Consider the following 15,007-nt stretch of genomic DNA (forward strand, 5'->3'; position numbering starts at 1 on the left):
CGATGAGGAAGATGAGGTGAAAGATGAAGAGAAAAAGGTGAGCTGATCGTGGCCTACTCGGGGTCCGTTATCTCTATCTGGAGATCGAACCACACCTGATTCGATGCCTGATTCGACAGAAAAATGCATCCCAGTTGATCAGTGGACTGTGAAGATTCCGTAACTGTGACTCGCAGGGTGATCTGGTTCGGCTTCATATTTTGCACTGCGGCAAGGGTCCGAGTCGTACATGATCGAGTAAATCGAAGTATACTATCGTCGTGTGAATAAAATTGGAATCCCCGTCCGCAGAACCGGCATCTAGCCATGCAAATACAAGTACGATGACGCTCTTGATAACACAGGTCTGCGATGGTTTTCCCTGACAAAACTGAGTAGTAATTTCGGTAGGTATAATGTACGGATCTATGAAAAAAATATTTAAAAAATTCTATCGCGTAAATTTTCTAAGCAAAATATTTTTTCTGTTTTCTTAGTACTACTAGAGTTGACTTCCAATTTCTGTGACAAATATGTGATGTATTAATGGTAGTGTTGATATTTAAATATTCATCTACCCTCATTAGTTGTTGTTTATGGCGATTTTAACAGTATTTAGAGCTACGTGAGTAGAAGAGGAAAAGATTGAACAGGAATTTTGAATAAAGTAGAAGAAGATATCTCAAGTCTTTTTGATTTATCAGTTTTACATTCTCTATATTTTATTTTTTCATAAAAATTGTTCAAAAATGTGTAAATATGCATACCTTGCATAAAAATAAATCTCAATGTGCTGCAAAAAAAAAAAACTAGCGCTATATTTTAATTGAACATACCTAACTACCTAAAAAAAAAAATTGTTATTATTTTAAGGGGAAATTAAAAGCTATACTTCGCGGGCCCGTGTAATCGACATTTCTGCCAGTGGATTTCAAAGTTTTAAGCTATTTCACGTTCGCATCGAAGTACAGAAAAACCTTTCCTGCAACCTTGTAGTAGGTATCTCGACTTGGAAGGTTCAGTCCGAACTAGTTTGAGAGACGAGCGAACAAAATGGAAGCGGGGCGGTAATTCAAGGATTGGTCACGCAAGGGAGGATCCAGAGGGTTCGGAGGGTGCGCGAAGCCGAACGAAACGGCCGCCTACTCGCGCCTGGATTTTATTCTCACGATTTCTAACCTACGAGGCTACGACCTCGCCGGGTGTATGACAATATACCATGCCTATATAAATGTAATTCCTAGTTTATGCCTGTGTCCGCGTGAATGCGGCATATGAATGGTGACATATACATACGCACGTGTGATACACAAGCTTCGCATCTTTTCGACTCCCCGCGCAGATCAACGCGTTTAAATCTTTCCTCGCGCTGTATTCTCGCTGCTGCCGCCGCCGCCGCCACGCTGGTCCAACCGCTTCGGCAAAGTTAAGGCTGCGGGACTGACAGATCGTCTACAATATATCGTTTCATTCCACCAAACGATGGAAGTATGCATGTGTATTTGTACAGGACTAAGTGTAGTCGTCTGTACATTCGTGTGATGCATCTATAGTATGATAGTAAGATGGAAACGAGTTTTAATCTCAAAAGTCACTCCCCGCCGTTAAAAGTGTTCAAAACCCCATAAATGTTGCGAAAATTATCCAACTTTCGTATGAAAATTATTCAAAAATATCGAAGTGCTGATATCATCCACCTCCCACACTTTTAGCGTTCTCAACCTTGGAAATATTGTGAATTTACGAAATAGTCTTTCTTTTGCCTACCTTGCGCATGTATCATGGAAAATAAAAACAACTTGATTTAGTCCTCATTAAAGAAAAACCGTTACTGCCCGACCTTGTGACGCATTCCTGATGCGGATACTAAATTACGAACATAAACGTACGACGCGTACATACGCAACACTGTACGTAGGTACCCTGTGCGCGGTTTTATAGCATCGTACAATCGGTGATATGGTTGCAGAACGATGGCTGAGGACGCCGCGAGACGCCGAACCCCTGTGGAGCCACGGAGTAAGCCAGTCATGTAAAATTACCTGGTGAATGTATACGGATAGATTATAGACCTATACACGAGCGAATTAGTCAAGATGAAGGTAGTTATATTGTTCGGGCACCAGTCGACGATCAAGCCCGTATCACTCCGCCACTATCCTTCTACTATTATTTATAGATCACGTATTTACATTGTCCGGATTCTAATTCACTACCGTACTGTAGTATGCGATGTAGTATTGGACGTACATACCTATCGACTAGGAGCAACAAAGCTTGAGCATAGTCTTGAACCCGTCATCATTACATATTATGTGAAACTTGTATTAGATCCATTACCGATCATTTTTCACGCCCACATTTGTTTACCTTGTGAGTTTTTGTCTTTCAAGAAATATCTGTTCTTTGGTCGGTGACTGTGAAAATGATGAGAGTCAGTATGCCTTCTCCTATCTGGAATATAATCAAGCTTGGAGAATTGCGATAAATCAAAAATCTCACGGTTTACTCTACTTGAGTGAACTAGAAACGGAGGCGAATCCGTCATCCCTTGTCCGCGAAAACAGGACAAAGGAAAAACAAAAAAAAAACGAATCAGAGATAAGAAAGAAGAAAGTAGATAGACTTATGTGCATCAGGATAGGATATTATCTCCTCATCTAATTTATTGCGAGAGTATTTGTTCCATCCGCATGAGGACAAACGTTGCACGTAACAAATTTCTCAGAAACGTGCTCGCGAATACATTAATCCCGCTTTTTCAATTACCCCGCCGATCTGTCTCTGATTTCTTTGACCCCTGTATCCGTACACCGTAGCCCGAATGCACCGAGTGTGAATGATCGAGGGAGAGAGAGAGAGAGAGAGAGAGAGAGCAAGAGTAAGAGATAGGAAGAGAGGGAGTCCGAAACCTGGATAAGCGGTTTATCCCATAATCCCATTGTTGATCGTTAGATCAGATATTTCCAACCCCTAAATCGCCTCCCCATCCCTTATTGCCCAAAGCCACTGAACCATATCCGACCTTCGGAGTCATGTCCTCTGGTCATTAGAATACGGATATAAATTGGAAAACTTTTCGGTGAAAAAAAAAAAAAAAAAATGAACAACAGAACCGAGAATCGAGTCCAGAATCTACGAAAGCTATTCCGCCGACTGACACCACCTGACGACCGCCTAGCGATCGTCTAGACCGATAGTCTGGATGAAAAAATAGAATACATACGTGTAGAACGGATTTTATGGATAAAGATACAAAAAGTAGTCCATGCATTAGCCATGTCAACGAGAGATCGCGATGCGCCACCCGACCGTACGATATAGTTCTGTGTATCGGCGTCAAGGAGTGTCGGAGCTGCTGATGCCGTACGGCAGGAGTGTATAAGTAGTTAGTTTTCTCGACGAGAGAAAAATTAATGGGTATACAGGCGCACACGCACGTCGGTTACTCGCGTGGTACCTGCCGCGTGTACTAACCGAGTGAAATATAGCCTGAAAGAGCACTCGCGGAGCACTTCAACTCGGAACCAGGTTGATAGTTTGTTTGTTCACGGTTTAAAAAGCTCGGTGACTCGAGATCCTTCGCCACCGACACTTTTCGCCGGGCTACTTCGTTCTCCGATCACGGGGAATGGGGAACCACTACTGTTCTACCAATTTCAAAGGATGCGCTAATAAGACCGAACCACAGCTTTCTATGTCAATCGATTCATTTAGGAGGGCGGGAGGGTACTTTGGAAAGTCTGAAATCATACCTAAATTAAAAAAAAAAAAAAAAATGTTTACACTTGGAGCAATTTGAGTTTGAGGGCTTTATTATTTACAATTTCAAAAACATTTTAGAAATTTTTCATTGAAAGTAATAACAAAATAGCGACATGACGCATATAAGTAGCGAACGACCACGTTTTTAGTCCGGAGGCGCAGATTTCTCGGTCAATTTTTATCCGATCGACTTGAAATTTCAACACAATCTGTGAAACTTGTCTATCGATTCGGCTCGTGGCTGAATTTTTCAATTTTAATCTCAAAATTAAAAAAAAAAATCTCGTCAACAATTTTTTGGTTGAAAAGTGAAATTGCTTGTTCATTATCGTACAAACTTGAAATTTGTTTTTTTTTTGTTGAACATTAGGGCTACGAGCTTGATCCCGAAACGGTGTTTTTAATTCAAAACAATTCTTCTATCTGTCACAAGTTGGTCGGTAATGTCAGAAGATGCGCCACCGCAAAAGTCCTCGAGTTCGGAGTCGTTCGCTGGTTATTTACGCCATGCCGAAGTTTTGTTATTAACTTCAATGAAAACATTCGTAAATGTTCTTGAATCCATAAATAATAAAGCCCTTAAACTCAAATTGCTCCAAGTAGATATTCAATTAGTATTTCCCGATTAAAGGTATGTCATAGTCTACATTATTCGATGCGACTACTCTTTCAGGTTTTTCAACGCAAGTTTAAACTACTTTTCATTTGAAAAAGTACCAATCCGGTCACGGGTCTGAAGTCCCGTGGGCTCGGGGTTCTCCCTGGAAGCGTTACCATTCCCACGGTGTCGTGAAACGCGACTGATGCGAGCGTAACACTACCCGAGCGTGTAACAGCTCCAGATAAGATCAGCTGTACCTCGAAGAAACTAGCGGTAGAATTTTTATCCATCGTAGCTGCGGAGCACCGAGCCACGCCATTGCAGCTTCTTGCCCGGCTTTGGGGCGACCCAAACAAACGCCACGTATCACCCATAATAAATAATACTAGATTCATATGATATGAACTATAATTCGCCCTAGTTCTGTGGAGAATGGTTGACGGAGAAAAAAGAATTAGTTTTCACAAATTTTCGACAGCAACTTTTTCTGGACTGATTCATTGATTTCTTTCTGCCATTAGTATTTCCTTGAATCAATAAATTTCGATTCTATACATCGAAAAATTACCAAAACCTTTATTTATTACTTATAAAGTTTGTTTATGTCTTTTTCACGTTGATAATTAAGTCTAGGAGTTTTTGCTTGATAGCTAATATGGGTGCCTATTCAGAAGAACAAGGAAAACGTTTTCACAAAGATGTGATGAACTTTATCGTTATTAACGTCATCAGGGGCAGTATAATGAGAGCATGATGGGAGATTACGTTTCAGGTTTGATACGAGAAAGTCCATACGATAATAGAAGAAGTACGAAAAATATTCATTCTTGAACTTTGTTCAACAATTCTTCTAGATCTGTAGTTTATTAATTATTATTTTTGAATAAAGTTGATTTAAATGAAAAACTGAAGTTTCTTTAATTGTTATCTACAATAAATGTTTGAGAAAATAGGTAACGTTTCTTCGAATCCGAAACTTCGATCTGGTTTCTATAAAATCAAACTCTATCTGATAAAATTATTTTCTCATCTATCAGTTACGTGGAAAAAATCGAAATTCACGTCTTCTTCGTCTTCGTTGCTGGGAATTGTGCGCACCTGCAACGAGTGCCGAATTCAACGATATGTCTTCATCTCTGCTGCAGAGGCTTATTACAGCGGCGTTTTATAAATCCATTATTAATGAACTCGCGGGGGTTTCTCACCGCGTGCGCTTTACACGCGAGCTGAAAGCGTGCTGACGAGTGTCCTCGTTCTCATACGTACCTACCACGCAGGTGAGTATGAATAGCTACGTAGGTATACATATACATGTGTACAGATCCAGTACGTCTGCGTAGGTATATGAAAATCTGCTCGTCCGACACTTTGTATACGTATAATACGTGTACGTACGAACAAGTCCTCGCAGTAAACCGGTATTAATATCGCGATGTTACGGTGCAAATATTTCCAGGTTGTCAAGTCACGACGGTCGAGGGCAAGGAGCTTTCCGAAGGAACGGCCCTCGATTTTCAAACAAAACTCCCATGGGTGCTTAACGACACAGGCTGCGAATCGGCAAGTCTTCGAAACACGTAATGAAGATTTTATTTATTTCACTGATTCGGCACAACGTTGAATAAAACGGAGTCCACTCAGCTTTGGAAGCGAGTATCGTTTCCTCGTATCTTCGTTTCGAGGATAGTATTTTCGCGATTTGAGAATGATCATCAAGAATTCTGTTATCTCAATCGTTTGCGAGTCAGCTCATACATACTCGTCGTAAATACCGTTGTGGGAGAAAAATGATTTCTTTTTCACCCTTAATTACCGTATATATGGCAAGGATATCTGTTAAGAAACACTTTGAACAGCAATAAAGTCAGTTTTATCGGGGGAAACCTACACGCCGTACGAGGAGGCCACGGAGCCGGAGTGTTTTTACCTACGTAGAAATTCTTAACGCCTCGCCCGCTTCGTCGAGTCGCTGTTGTGTCCTTGCAGAGTGCGTGGGCTAACGCTAAAAAGAATTTACCTGCACCTATACCGGTACCTTATGCCGCTGGTGCGGCTGCTGCTGTTAGTTTCACGGTTGAATTAAACTCTTCTGGAATTACGTGATGCAGGAATTATACGTATACCGTATACGCCCTCGTGTATACAAATATTTCATTTTATACATCTATAATGTGTATGCAACAGCCGGAGAGTCCATTAATAGATTTTCACATCAGGGAAATAAAAGGCGATGGAGCAATACAACGCCGGCGATGATCGGCACTTACGCAACTGGAAATTACCACTTCGACTTGCAACCGAAAATTGTGTCAAAATATTCTCCTTCCTTCGTAAGGATGCATCTTATGCATTTCTGTATTCGCAAGAACAAAGTCAAAAATAATACTTGAGAAGGTTCCGGTCATGTGGTCGTTATGTTGGGCAAAATTTCACTTTCAAAATTGGGGGAAACATGACCGATGTGTGGAGGAAGGTTTATAAAGAAGAACAAATTACCAGTTCCCGGTAAAACGACTCGGTTATAGCAAACTTACAAATTGACCATTGAAAACCTTGCAAGAGAAAAAAAAATGAATACAGTCTTATGAGAAAAAGTTGCTCATCAGATTTCGTGGAGATCGACAAAAAATATCGTGAGAAGTGTCAATGTTTGTGAAGTAAGGACGACAGCGGGTGTTTCGTAACCGAAAATTTGAAAAGTGTTCGTGTCGCGTCTCGTCCGCCGAATACTTACAATTTTTCACGTGTTCAGGATGTATCTGTACCAATCGTTATTTTGCCAAAATTCAAAAAAAACAAAGTTGTTTCCTGTGACATGTAAAATACCCATGAAACCGATTTACCCGCAGGGCAGTGGAACGATAAATGGCGTTCCTCTTGAAACGTCCACTGTACCCGAGGTTAAATTATGGCCGGTCACGTGCATTTGCGCCTCTTTCGAAAACGTAAACGTATAATGTTAACTGGATAAGTGCCTATATACTAAAATTGTCGTTCTTTGGCACATAAAAGTGAAAATACGTCCAGGGTACACCTAGCGGAGGAAAATATGTACTCACATCCATGTTCCCGATCTCGTCGAAGCTGCGGCAGCGAGCGAAACCCCTAGAAGGACGAGCACCCAGTTCTTGCACGCCATCGTGGAACGCCTGTAAGACGAAAGGAGTGTAAATACGTGAGACATGACAGTGATCGGCACGGCAGCTGGTGAGGATCAAGTTTTAACTCGGACGTCCAAGTTCCGAGCCGAAGGTCATCGCCGAGACAATTCCCGACGGAAATCCATGCCCACGTCGAGCCGTCAAGTGGGGCACTACACCGTACAGCTAATAACGAGAATATTAGTCCCTCGTTTCGAATGATCGATAGAGAAGAACCACGGATAGGAACAAGAGAGCGTGTAGCGTTGGCGCCAAGCTAACGGTTCGAATGGGCGTTAAGTTTATAATTGTTTGTCAATATTTGATCGGGCCCCGCGCTCCTCGAGAGTCTGCTTTGGGTACCTACGAACTGCCCTAACGAGTTCCTCTGGCCCTTCGGGAACCTAACCGGCGGGCTTCGAGACAAAGCTGAAGGAGGAGAGGAGGAGGGAAGGCGACGCGGAAGGAGGTGAGAGTGACCGAAGAATAGAACAAATTTCCCTTCCCACCGTCCTCGATGTCGTCTCTGAGACCCTCCGAGCACGATTAACACGGCTGTACTTATCGACAGCAAAATGGTCTCTTCAGACGCCGAGTGTCGGGCAGCTGGGCAGTTTGAAATTCCCTGAGAAGCAAAGTAGCATCCGGGCCATCGAATTGATTTTTAGCTTGAAGATTAGATACAGAGTCGAGTGTTTTATCGATCGCATTATATGTGGGAATCGTAGACATTCTTCCTCTTCCATTTCACTTGCATTGGCTATCGAACACGTCGATGCACCGTGAGATGTCAGCTCGTGTACCTAATGAAATTACGTGGAGCCACTTATATACCACGTGAAATTGTGTTCTCGAAACTATGCCAAGTTGCTTGAGGTCACGTGTGAAGTAATGTGAAGTTATATCCTTGATCGTTTGAAGTGACACTCGAAGTCACGACGGGTTGAGCGAAGGAATGTGAAGTCAAGAGAGTTCACTCTAAACGTCACTTTTGCCGTTTCGTAAGACTTCGCGTGAACTTCAACTGACTATGCCCAACTTGACATGATTTTACACGATTTTGGACGATGATTCGAACGAGTTGCTATCATTCTACGTATACGAATACACACGACCAAACTTAACGTCGTCTTAAATTACTTCAAAAAAACTTGCCAACACTCGTCGTTTATCCAAATACGCGAAAGAGAATCGCTGGAGATACACGCCAAGTGGAGTGAAAAGTAATGCTAGAAGAAGTATTGACAACAGAAGAATCGGAAGAAGACAAAACGAACTGACGGAGTCTGGAACCCGCGGTAGTGGATGTGCTGTACCAGTGCGGCGGGTGTAAAATTCAAAAGTACTCGTTGCTCTTATCCGGTTGTACGTGTATTGAATCGGTTTCAAATTCGCTCTAAAGTGGCCGGCATGCACTTAGCGAGAACCGCCGACACGCCCTGCAGCGGAGGACGTAGGACGTTGGATTAGCCTCTGCCTCTCGCGGTAATCCGAGTTTATGCCATCGTAAACTATCGTATTTACGCGATAGAAATATGCGACTGGACAGTCCAACGTCGTGTCCCTGCACAGATCCTCGTGATTGTCTGGCTCGATTGTTCGCGGATTGTTATTTGTATCCGTGCGTTTCACCTCCACCGCGAATTTGCTCGGCTTAAGGTCCCTATCCAATTCCAAAAAAAAACTTCCGACTACAGTTCTGCTCAGACTCCAAAATGTTTCTAAGGATACGATTCTCTCGGTATCCAAAGGGTTTTAATTTATTACAGACGTTCGCACGTTTTCGCTAGAGTGGTTTGCTTTTGATCAAAGACGTTCATTTATCAGGCTTATTGCATTTACGAATATGCTTGATAATGAAATGAGAAACAATGGGATTTGAAAAGTAAATTTGATTCAAGTAGGTGCAACAAATCGCGACTCTGCGCGAAATGAAGATTCACAAGAAGAATCCTGGTAAAAAGAAAACCAAGAAATAAAGCCATTGAGTTTAATCTGATACGTGAATGCGATATAGAATAGTCGTCAGGTTTGTAAAAATTATGGTGGTACTTTCAACTCCAAAAAAGATCTTCCGTCTGTTATTCTTTTTTTCTTGCCAACAATAATCACTACACGTTGGTGCGGCTTGAGGTCCAGCCGAGTGTCTCTTAATTGTCTGGAGGCGGAGCGAAGTAGAAAATATATTGAAAAAATATCTGCTCCTCACGCAGCAGTGATCATTAGCTGTCGTTAACGGCTGCGTTATTTTGCTAACAACGACGTGTATGGTGTATTAGGGGGAACCGGATCTTTCCGCGGAGACAGAAAGAATCGTATTTCGCACCTCCCCTACACGTATGTATATGTACAATGTACGTACATACTTGTACTCGGCTCTGTCCTCTTGGCCCCTTAATTGCACGAGAGAAAAGGGTACGGCATACGTGCGAAGACAGCAGAAACGCCAAGAGCGGAATACTCGAGGACGAACAGAAAGGGCGGTAACTCCGTACACACCCCGATGACCAATTAAAGTGTTGGCTATACGTACACGCGTTCATTTTATGGGTATAATATTACGTAGGTAATCACGTTATCGGTATTTCACCTATCAGCGCCTGGTCGATGCATCTTTACCGTTTGAATTATAATACCAAATTTCATTCCCCCCCTTCATCTGCAGATACACGAATCGGCTATGAGAATAATTTCCAAATTTTCCCCGATACGGCTTCATACCTAGCTGCATAACGCAGGTTCGGATGAAATCATGTCGAAGCGAAAGCTCTCATTAAATTCTACGTCCCCACGTATTTATGAGACAAGTTAAGTGAGCAGTACATAAATAGTAAATTACCTGAACGTTTTCTCTTTCGAATTAATGTTGAAGTTAGGTACAGTAATATCTATACGTGTATAATATACGGATTATTGATTACGTGATTGAAAGTTGGTAACGAGAAAAATTGGATTAACGCTGATAGTCGGATATGTAACAGAATTTTAATCACCGATCTATGGGTCGTTGGTCTAAGGCACGTTCCTTAGTTGAATATAATAATTCAATGTTTCCGATAGATGTTTGGGTACCAAAATTATTACAGTCCGATTGCGAGCAATCTCAAAGAGCATCAGCTCTGAGCAGCACAACTTTTCAGAAAGTAATACATTCTCCCTGTTTCATTGTTTTCCCTTATCGACCAGAATCCAGGGTCGAATAGTCATACTACTCGATACGTATGCAACGCAGAATGTGTAGACACGCGTCGTGTAACTTCGACACGACCCAATGCATCCTCTCCTGCATCCAGGCAGACGTACAATACGAATGTGCACCACATAAACGCGCGTCTTCCGCAACAAACGAGCGAGAGAACCAGGCACCATTATTAGACTTCGGGCTCCAGAGCCGAGGAGGCGGAACAAAAAGCAGTTTAAATTTTCGCCAAGTCAGATCATTCTGGAAGGTTCGTTTAATGAAGCCCGACCACCGTATTACATCCTTGGCGAGGGGCAAACCGTCAGGACGACGAGTTGCGAACGCGCGAGTGCAGAGTAGGTACTACTTATGCAGGATACTCGTACGGTCGCGGAGGAACGAAAAGAGGGGAAATTGCCAGGACGGTGGAAGAGGGGTGAGTAAAGGATGAACGGGGACGGGGAAGGTGCGGAAAGGAAAGGAAAGGAAAGGAAAGGGTTGAAGAGATGTGGTGAAATAATAAGAAGGAAAGGTCCGTGCGCGCGTTGCACGAAGAAACACGGAGGTTCATGCCTGCGTGAACGTTCGGGTTCGGCTCAGTCGTAACTCATATGTTTTATGACGTTCTCGTGAGGGCATCTTATTAACATCCGGATGCACTAATTTAACCCACGACGGTCGATTTTTAATTGGGGAAAAACGTTGATAATGGCCGCGTTATGATATACCTGTCCCCCTATATTATGCCTCCGCCTTTTTACTATTCAATTTTATACTTCATTTTCGTTCGTTTAATTTCATTTTTATGTGTATATAACACTTTTATTGGGCAACGAACTATGCCTACAGATACGTTCAATAATTTGGACGCCGACGAGCCGACTAATATATAAGATTCCCCAATTTTCCTTCACCAGTTATAATACACATTTTTCGCATTTCTACAACAAAGCTTGAATTATGAATGCCTAGCGAAGGGTATCGCACTAGCAAATTGAAAACTGTAATGGATATTTCGGAGAAAATGGAAAAACGTCAAGTATAACTTGTCGTGTAATTTTTGGTCTTTCAGTGAATAATTATGGCGCACAAATGTATATTCATGATTTGGTATAGTTAGTGACTCAGATTCATTTTTAGAACATAGAATCCGGAAAGTGATGACGATGAGAGAAGAAAATACGTTTCTTCGTACGACGATCGACAACTCATCGCTTGGCATTACTTTTGCGATATTAAAAACTAGTCCGCGTGTTATTGGAAGAAATCAATCATTTTAAAACTTGGAGAAAAAAGATGACAAAACTCAAGAACAGAGTGCAAAATTATTGTTTTTAAATAATTTGTCAAGAGTATTCAGGGCATTCCTACACGGTTAGAAAAAAATACCCCAGCAGGTCCACTAAAATTTTGGGTCAACTTGATCATTTTTTAATGCAGTAGTCAGTGAAAAAGAAAGTACAAATTAAATGTTGATAAGACAATTTAAATGTTAAAATTACAATAATTTGTGACATACTAACTAAGAGAAATTAACAAATAACACAAACATAAAGTGGAACTGCTGCAAAAGTGGCACATTACGCTTAGTTCAATTTTTCCAACAGTATAGGTACCTGTACAATGGTGAGCGGGTAAGAAAAAAAAATACTTACGTTTCAAATCGTCTATCCGTTCACCGTTATCATCACTGTTTCACGCCACATGTACTTATCGAAGTATTATTTCGGGTGAATTTTCTCTTTCTCGGAAAAATCTGCAATCCTCGCGCTTCCCGTCAGAGTTCACAAAAGTAATAGCGCAGGCGTTCGACCGATGCGCCCATAAGTCTACCTTGTCAAAGTAATATTGCGTCAGGGACACGCGACGCCGCACCGCAATATCGTTTTTCACTGCACTCTTAACGAAGTCAAATATTTTCTCGGAAATCCGGTAACACATTTAGCATCTTTGATTCGTTTCACTTCCGTGTCCACCTTCCAGCGCGCACCACAAGGCCGAGAACTGCACTTTTGCAGAATCAACTCCGGCTTGAATCCTTATTGTGAACTTTTATCACACGATTAACCAGCAGGCCTTTAACCTGACGGACACAATGCGCTCAAGCTCAAGTTAAATATCAAACCGAAAAACACACTCTCAACACTGCGAAAAGTTCCCGTCCGTATTAATAAAGCTCACCACAGCGCTGCGCCGTTCCTCCACGGTTGATAGTTCACAAGATTATAACGGAGCCGTACCTACGACTGGGCGGCCAACTGTCGCTGTATTATACAAGTTTCAACCCGTCAGCACGGTTCGACTTGTAATTAAACGCTTCTAACGATCAGAGCTCGCTGCAAAACAAGTGGGAAATACGTCGGAATGAGAGGACCCCGAACGACGCTGTCGGCCTGGATCGCATCTTTCGCCTTCCTCCGTTTTCGTAGAGCTCTTCACACCGCACTGACTCAAATTTACTTGTTTGATATGGCGGAAATTTGAACTTTACACAAAAATTGGGCCGGGGAGAGGGGGAGGAGGGGGGATGAAGGAGGGGGACAGCTGCAACGAAATTACAGTTCCATTTTACAGTCTGGCCGGATTCTGCAATGAATTCTGCAAAACAGACGTTCCAACGGACTTTCGGCCGTCTGCGAACGGTTTCGGGGAATCGATATGTATCAATGTTGCGGAATCGCAAATAACCAAGAACAAGTCACTCGAGCTGTGCGTGGGAATCCGTCCGACGCGGCACGCGCTGACGTTCGCGTTGACGTTTGAAATTTGAATCCCTCCTATAGCGCAGTACTCGCGCGCGGCTAAACCAGACCGGCGCATTCGGCGTGCCGAGCGAGAGTGCCGCAGAATCCAACGTGGTAGGACACGGACCCGTTCGAACGATCCTCCGCAGGGTCCCGTCGCTCTCTCTCCCCGTCCTCGTCGACGTCCTACCAGACTCGCCGCCGATTGGCGGCCCCCGCGGCTCGCGTTTGTTAGCCACCCGCCTATAATGCTCGCCGAGGATCTTCTACCCTCGACTAATTTCGTAGAAATCTCTCATCGATCATCCCAGAATTATTGTTTTCATTACTCGTATGTTCACGCCTTTTACGGATCTCGGAGTTTGCGATTTTCATTTCCATAATGAAAAAACTCTACTCTCGAGCGTAGTTTGTCACAGTCCGTAGGTGAAGGGGAGAGTTACAGCTTCGACGGTCTAAAATCGTATCTTTTCTTCTTTTAAGGCAATGAAAAGACTTGGAGCGATTTGAGTTTGAGGACTTTATTGCTTGTAGTTTCCAGAACATTTCAGAACTTTTTCATTGATATTAATTAAACACACGGTGGCACGGCGCATATGCGTAGCGAACGACTTAGAAATCGAGGGCTTTTGCGTTGACGCATCTCCTGACATCACTGTCCAACTTGCAACGGGTAGAAAAAATTTTTCGAGCTGAAAATACTTTATCAGGGTTGAGCTCGTAGCGCAAGTGTTCAAGAAATAATGTCGTATCAAATATATAGGATTGAGAACAAAAAATTTCATTTTTCGACCAAACAATTATTAAATAAATTTTTATAACAAAATTTTGGGATTGCAATTTAAAAATGCAGCCCCGAGCTCGAATCGATAAATAAGTTTTAAAACTTGTGTAAAATTTTCAAGTCGATTGGCTGAAAATTGACCGAGGAATCTACGCCACCGGATTAAAAACGTGGTCGTTCGCTACTTCTATGCGCTATGCAGCCATTCAGTTATTAAATTCAATAAAAAAATTCTGAACAGTTCTTAAAACTTGAATAATAAAGCCCTTCAAATCAGATTGCTCCGAGTGTTTTCATTTTCTTTAAAAACACTCCTGAAAATAGTTATGATTTTAGACCGTCCAAGCCGCACCCCCCCCACCGTCCTCCCGCTTACGATGACCAAAATTTATCGGAACTTGGACAGAATTCGTATTTCCAGGCGTAACGTTATACGTAACGTGTGACACTGGCCTCTCGACAGACATACTTAACAAGGAGGCCAGCCCTTCCGGATGTCAGTGATTGGTAACGGTGCACATGTCCTGCACGGTCCATGGTGGTGTACACCTCGGTGTAGTATCCTGGGACATGCTGGATACGTTTAGGTATGTATCTATCTAGGCATGTTAAATCTATGGCCGCGGGTTTATCGCGTCCAAAGTATACGTGGGTATACGCGTATACAGCGTCTGTGCAAGATCATCTTTTCGAACAGGCAGACAAGAGAGACCGCAGGCGAGGGCGGCGAGATCAGTAGCGATCGTTTTGGTCCAGAGTACCCCACTTAGATCTTGAGATAGCCCCGTCATCTAACACCGAACTGGTTTTTTG

The 15,007-nt window shown here is 42.6% G+C and overlaps 1 protein-coding gene across 1 annotated transcript in view; it reads right to left on the reverse strand.

Annotated features, from left to right (window-relative positions):
• The window catches only part of LOC124310431 (protein Wnt-5b-like), a 50,786-nt gene extending 37,311 nt beyond the window's left edge, over window positions 1-13,475 (reverse strand). Inside the window, exons 1-2 of the mRNA XM_046774368.1 lie at window positions 12,322-13,475; window positions 7,405-7,494 (exon numbers count right to left, since the gene is read on the reverse strand). Of these exons, the coding sequence (XP_046630324.1) occupies window positions 7,405-7,484 (80 nt within the window). The 5' untranslated portion in view covers window positions 7,485-7,494; window positions 12,322-13,475. The remainder of the gene's footprint in view (window positions 1-7,404; window positions 7,495-12,321) is intronic.
• Between the last annotated feature and the right edge of the window lie 1,532 nt (window positions 13,476-15,007).

Source organism: Neodiprion virginianus, chromosome 1 (genome assembly GCF_021901495.1).
Source record: "Neodiprion virginianus isolate iyNeoVirg1 chromosome 1, iyNeoVirg1.1, whole genome shotgun sequence".
Classification (NCBI taxonomy): Eukaryota; Metazoa; Arthropoda; class Insecta; order Hymenoptera; family Diprionidae; genus Neodiprion; species Neodiprion virginianus.